This window comes from Pyxicephalus adspersus, chromosome 8 (assembly GCF_032062135.1).
Source record: "Pyxicephalus adspersus chromosome 8, UCB_Pads_2.0, whole genome shotgun sequence".
In the NCBI taxonomy this organism is placed as follows: Eukaryota; Metazoa; Chordata; class Amphibia; order Anura; family Pyxicephalidae; genus Pyxicephalus; species Pyxicephalus adspersus.
In genome coordinates, this window is record NC_092865.1 from 67666939 (window position 1) to 67673750 (window position 6812).

At 39.0% G+C, this 6812-nt stretch overlaps 1 protein-coding gene across 1 annotated transcript in view; it reads right to left on the reverse strand.

The window, feature by feature from the left end:
* ACAD9 (acyl-CoA dehydrogenase family member 9) overlaps nucleotides 1-6812 on the reverse strand; it is a 40302-nt gene that overhangs the window by 20930 nt on the left and 12560 nt on the right. The window contains exons 2-5 of the mRNA XM_072421232.1: nucleotides 6574-6667; nucleotides 2580-2681; nucleotides 2186-2292; nucleotides 1499-1599 (exon numbers count right to left, since the gene is read on the reverse strand). Coding sequence (XP_072277333.1) covers nucleotides 1499-1599; nucleotides 2186-2292; nucleotides 2580-2681; nucleotides 6574-6667 — 404 coding nt within the window. The remainder of the gene's footprint in view (nucleotides 1-1498; nucleotides 1600-2185; nucleotides 2293-2579; nucleotides 2682-6573; nucleotides 6668-6812) is intronic.

A 6812-nucleotide genomic window follows, 5' to 3' on the forward strand; every position in this document is an offset into this window, starting at 1 on the left:
CATCAGTTTACTCAAATGAGCCCTAGTTTACTTCTTTCTCATCTCCTCTTATTATTGTTGTTTTTTTCCTCTTTGTTTATAATTTTATTTACAAAAAAATGTTTAGCATTAATATTTGAACTTTTTTATTTCTATCTGTATTCATAGTTGTTTTTCTAATGTTAAACATATCAATGCAGAAATGCAAACATTGCTTTGCTACATCGAGGCTGTAAAGGATGCAGAGATGTGTGCTCTGTGTTGCTTATATCCCAACATTAAGAGACCCATAGATTGATTACAAAACCCCTGTACAACAGATAGCAGGAATACTTGTCACCGGGATGGAATAGTGACAGAATGGATTCTCACACAAATAAATATGGCAGAAAGTACAACATATAGGATGAGCTCATATGTGGACGAGCTGCTGATGTGTGGTTACCACTGCCAGAAAGCCCTAATCTGATCTAGAGCCTAAAAACAATATCACAAAAAAAGGAGTTTCATTAAATAAAATTATGACATTACTAAGTTTTGTTTTACTTTGTGTCTGAGCGATTGGGAGGGTGAAAAGGCCGGCTGAAAAGTTTCTTTCTGTGCCCTCCTCTTGCTGAAGCACCCAAGGCAGCTGCCTTCTACCCACCCTTCTACTCTGCCCTTGCAGGAAGCATGGAAGGGTCCAAGTTAAATATCCGCTCAGTACGAGCTCAGCCACTTTAGGTGCACTATTTCTAATTTTGGAGAGGTGCTGGTACTGAAAAACACAAACTATCTTTTCTATAGTGGGAAGGATGATAATAGGTGGAGATTGTCTAGTTTGATGAGTAATGAGGCTTTAAAACATATAAAGTTTTTTACCTACTATTTTTGTCCCCATTGGGGACCCCTACCATGATTTCCTGTCTGGATACAAATAAAGACCTTCAAATCATTCTCCATTCTATCTTCATCTGCCATATTTCTATCCTCACAAGACAAAGCAGAAGTTGCAGTCCTCGCCACAAAGAAATACAATAATATTTCATTTGGGGCAGTCGCATTTAAAGCATAAACCACATACAACCAGAAGAGCTATCTAAGAATTCACATAAGCAGACAAACCTCTGAAAGCAATTTTGGCAGAAATAATACAAAATCATAACTCCATATTTGTTCTGCCAATAGGATCATTTATAGACCCATATTTCCAGATCCAAACAAATCTAAATTTAGAAGATTTTAGAATCAGATGTTCTAGATTCTTTTAAAAGTTGGCTTCAGGTTTTGGCATCAAGTGTATTTTATAGAACAATCTGCAATTCAGAAGACAACGAAAATTAATTTTATGTGTCAGGAACTCACCATGGAAAACAAAGGGAAAAGTTTTACAATCAGTAACAGTAGTTTGCTTACTGAAGATCTTAAAAATAGCATTCCTTGCACATGTCCTTAACTCACAGTTTTCCCTGAAGCTTGTACAGAGTTTGGGACCCATAATGTCTGATGACAATGGACTGTACATTGAAAGTGAATTTACCTTCCAGGCTCTGTAAGGCAAAAAGCAGCAATGTGTTCTCCGGATGCCAGCTTAGGCAGGTATTTCCCTTTCTGCTCATCATTACCAGCAATCAATATTCCCTATAAAAATAAAAAAGCTCTATAAATCTTCACAATTAATAAAGTCCAGTTTATGCAGCATAATAAAACCAGCTGCCCATGTTATGTAGGAAGACAATGTAGAGGATAATTAACTTTGTTAAAAATGCTTATTGTATAAAATGAAGGTTAAACATTACAGGAACACAATAATAGCAGCAGCAGATATCAGAAAACTATCTCTGGGCTTGCCAACATCAACAGTCTATGTGTTATTTGTCATATATATATATATATATATATATATATATGCCTAGCTGATTGACCTGGATTTGTCTAAGTAACATCTATTGTGCTTTCCAGAAATAAATGATAATCACACAGCCATGCTGGAAATCTCTGCAACAGATCAATGACTGAATACTATTTCCCTACAAAAAGAAAGTATACTTTATCTAAGTTGCAAGAAAAAAAAGTGAGAAAGAAACCCCTCTGTCAAGGAATATCTGATCCTATTCTATTTATTGTAATTACCAACATAATGGACATTTCTAGTTTGCAGTTTTCTAGTCTAGTATCTATAAAAGTCACATTGGAGGCAGGAATGTGATAATATAAGAGCCTGTACCTTTAGTCCTATAGCCTGGTGAGCAGCTAATGTAACAGCGATTGAACCGTCCAATGAGGTCATCTCCCCCAGTCTGGCATACATAGTGTTTGATAGCCCAAGCCCCCCTGAAAGACAAAATCATTACTGAGAATTACATGCATGTAAAAATTAAATTAAAAAAATTATCCTGTTCATCCAAATCTGTGACCCAGACACCGGAGCTGCACAGCACACCCAGGCCTTGACCTCTACTGCCCTGCCCAGCTCTGTAATTATATTCAGATAGAGTTAGTCATTTAAAAATATATATATATATTTTTTTTTTTTAAGACCAGGTATAATGCAAGCGAAATGTTATGCTTACATAATTCAACTCACTCAAACATATCCCAATATTCTGCCAATCACTCACCATATTCTTCAGGAATCTGCATGCCAAACAGGCCAAGTTCCTTCAGCCCTTTCAACGTCTCAGGAGGAATTTTAGCATTCTGATCAATAGCTTTGGAGTCGACTGCAAAAGACAAGGGTTCATTGATTACATTCAGCAAATAGTAATAACAATAATGCAGTTTAGGTCTCCAGGCACATTTGAACATTTTGAATTTACAGCCCACTCGCTGATTTGCTTTGGTATGAATCCTCGGCATCTGGCTGCACAGACAGTTTACTCTCTGTAGTTTCCACTGGCTTCATATATGAAATATTGTATATATGTCTTTGGTTTAAAAAGTTGCTATAGCAGTCTTATAAATGCAATAAATCTGAAAATGAAAAATCCATTTTCATAGGAATGGTGGAAGCAGCAGCAGTAATCAGCAGTGGACTAAATAACAAAAGATAAGTGTGTTTAGGTTCCCCTATGATGCTTTATGTATAACACCAGGCTCAGTTTGTATTCTTATAAACCCAGAAAAGGTTCATTTTAAAAGGTAACATGAGGATGTTCCAGCTAATCTACTCCACTTAAAATAAAGGTATATAGTTGCTGTGTATGGATGTAAAATATGCAAAGAAAATTTTAACTGCACCTAAGATTCCATAATTTCTAATTCAGCCAGCAGATGGAGTGCCTGAGTCAATTCACTACCTTTCAGTCATTTTACCACATTGATGTGGAGACCAATTTGTGACATATGCTAATAGGACTCTCTTTGAAGTGCTGCTCACTCACACAGCCACTGCAATGGGCATTCCCTGGCCCCAAATACCCAACTTATCTGCACTTCCTTGGAGAATAGCTAAAGTGGACTGCTTAGGCCAGGCATGAGCAAACTACGGCCCAATGGGGATGTTTCTTTGGCCCTTTGGGTGTTTCGCGGCTCTGGCTGGTGCATCCCGAGCAGGGTCAGGAGAAGGACCCCGCCAGTGGGGTGCACCGGCCAGAGCCGCAGAACACGTCCCCGGATAAGAGTCTGCCATGGGATATTGGGCGGGCTGTGTCACTGCACACAACCCCCCCCCCCCCCCCATTGCAGGGTTAGATCTACAATGAGAGTGGGCGGGGTTATGCCATCATGACATGTTATGTTCTGGGGCGTCATGATGGCATAACTCCACCCACTCTACCATCGACCCGGCCCTTCTGGCAAAGTTTTTTTCAGATTGTGGCCCCTGACTAAAAAGTTTGGCCACCCCTGGCTTAGGCAATCAAGGGGAAGAAGCAAGTTCCCAATTCCAAGACCATGTGACAGTCCAGAGGCCTACTGATATGCTGCTAGGCCTGGGCACTTGCTCCTTCTAGCCAGCTCCTACAGAAGTAGGGTACAGCAGCAGTCCCCCAACCTGTGGTCCTCGGGCTCATTGGTCAAAGTCGCGGACCATGTCTCATAAATGGCAGGCTCAGGGAGGTGGGAGGGTTGTGTCTCTTGCTCAGACCTGCCATGAGAGAGTGGCCGGGTTCTGCCATCATGACGTCACTCTAGGGGAAGTTTCTTTGGGTGACACGCAGCTCCCCACGCATGCATGGTCCTGAGTCTGTAAATTTAGTGGTCCGTGACGTCCAAAAGGTTGGGGACCACTGGGGTACAGTATATGGGAGTCAGGGGGTATCATTTGCAAAGATTCGGTCCCTTTGTCCTGCATTGACAGGGTGACATTGTTTCTTTTATATTAGAAAAGGTCAGTATATACACTTTTAAACAAAATCAATACTGTCACACCATCTTTACTGAACAGTGGCCTTCTGCTTCCCATATTACTATACAAAAAAGGACTAGAGGAATAATGCTTAGGATTCTTGTTTATTTTACAATACTTTTGTTTTTCAAATATCTGTAAGCACTGGGATAAATATTTTTCATATCTAGTAAGAGGTAAAGTCCTGTCTAAACACACGGGTGACAATGTGATCCTGTCATAGTACAATGTACACGGAAAACAACTTTATGGCATACAGTAGTTTTCCTCTATTTTACTGCTTTCAAGATAGCAGGCAGGCAATCAGCAAGCGAGAGATGAAGCCATCAGGAAGAGAGGGATAATCCTGAGTGGCAGAGGATAATACAACAAACAATTATCTGTCCTGTAACTCACAGTCTGGACCACAAGGACTCTCTCACATTCACACAGCAGTCATTTCTTGAAGCACAAAGCTCTTCTAACTGGCTCACTTTTACTCGATTCAAAATATATTAAACTATTTAATGTCGCATTTTAAAAAAACATTGTATAAACATGTATACAGTAATAAATACTGCAACAGGAAGCAGTCTTGTACCATACCTTAAGCTGCGTACACACTTCCAATAATTAGTTGGAAACGAACGATCAGCCCAAAAGTGTTCACAAAAAAAGGGGCCAAAGACGCAGACGAACCAGGATTGTCATTGGAAATAAGCGATCGTCACGGCAGATCTGATTGGCCAACGATCGTTCACTATGTATAGTGTGTACGGTCGTTCAGTGATCGTGCATGTCAGTTCCTACATCTTTCAAACGATTGTATCTAGCGTGTGTACATTATTGGTGGATTTGGTGGATTATATTTGAACGATCATATCGTTAAAGCATGTACAGAGTTGTGCACAATATGATTGTTCAAATATAATAGTGCATAATCAATGATGATTTGTTTTCCCACGATAATTATTGGAAGTGTGTACCTAGCTTTACCAATCTGTTTGCAATGTTTTCTTTATTGTACAGTGATTGTATGATGCTGGGCATCCTAGCATACTCCCGGGTATGCCAAAAATGAGAACTCCTGTACACGTGTGTAGGATTTATTCTATTCCTGCCTTAAGTCAGACAAGTTGGCCCACAGATCCTGAACCTAGAAGAGGACAGGTGAGGATGGTGGTCCCGCAATGGAGCAAGTACAAATGAGTGTAGTTAAACTATGAATAGGCAGGTAAGTTTATTTTTTTTTTTTACTGAAGGCCATTGCCTTCCATTGTTCCACTTTAAGCCCCAGAACCAATGTAAAATCCCTTACCTGGAGCAGAAGGTTGCAGATAAGCCTATTGTGTTCTGTGTGAAAAAAGTCCAAACCATTTTTCCCACCACCACAAAGCCAGCCTAGCTCTGCTATCAGCAGATTACACCCCTGCGGACTAGAAAGCTCTAGGTATAACTGGAGAATGGCGTGTCTGTTGGCTGCAAAGAGACTTTAGCTCACACATCCCTCCCAACTTCTGGAGAAGCAATCAGGACACTTTTTTGTTAGATCAAAGTATGTATAAAATGACACTATTTAATTTTTAAATACATTTTTTATAGCGTTGTATATATTCATCTAAAAATTGTCACAGCATTTACTAAAAGGGGAATGGAGGGAACTTGGTTCTGAAACAAGGACCATCTATTAAAATCATTTAAAAATGGAAGGTTTGCACACAAAAATAGGTCTTATCTGCAACATGGGAAATGATTTTACACATCTGGAATTTAAATGAAAGTACAATAAACATATGACAATGAAAAAGTTTTGTACTCCCACACTAGAAATTTGTCTATATTGAGTGAAAGTACAATTAGGCAATAAAGATTTGAAAATAGGTCGACTTTAAGATTGATTTGGTTACACTGTGTTAAAAAAGTTAATGTTAAAGCACCTAAAAAAAATAAAGGTTTGCTAAAGCTTGTGCGCATTGCCAAATGTCAAAAGTCAGCAAAATGATGAACATAATATTCACCCTAGCGTGCATTTGCTAGTGTATGCCATTTTCAAAACGCCTGCTATTATGCTGTCACAGCTACCATAAAAAGATATGCTTCAGCATGATTCATCTCATGAGTCAAATAAATATGGAGGAGACACACTGTACAGTTTTTAGCAGAAATCTCCTAACCTCAGGAGCCTCATTGTGACCAGAATTATGTAAACACTTTACAACAATGAGGTTATATAGCACTTTTCATCTGCCAGACTCAAATTCAATGCTTTTTGAATAGTGTAATCTCACCTTCTTCACTGAAGAACTTCTCCACCGGGCCTACAAGCTGAGTAATTTCTTCCAACTCATCTTTACTGATCTCTGGGTATGGAAACACTTCTTCCTGTAAAATTATCATTGCAATGAAACAGTATGAATAATGATCCAAATACAGTTATCCTATGCATAGACACATTTATCAAAAAATGCTAGAGAACGACAAAAGAATGACTTGACTTTTTTTTTTTTTTTTTTTTGAAAAAAAAAAA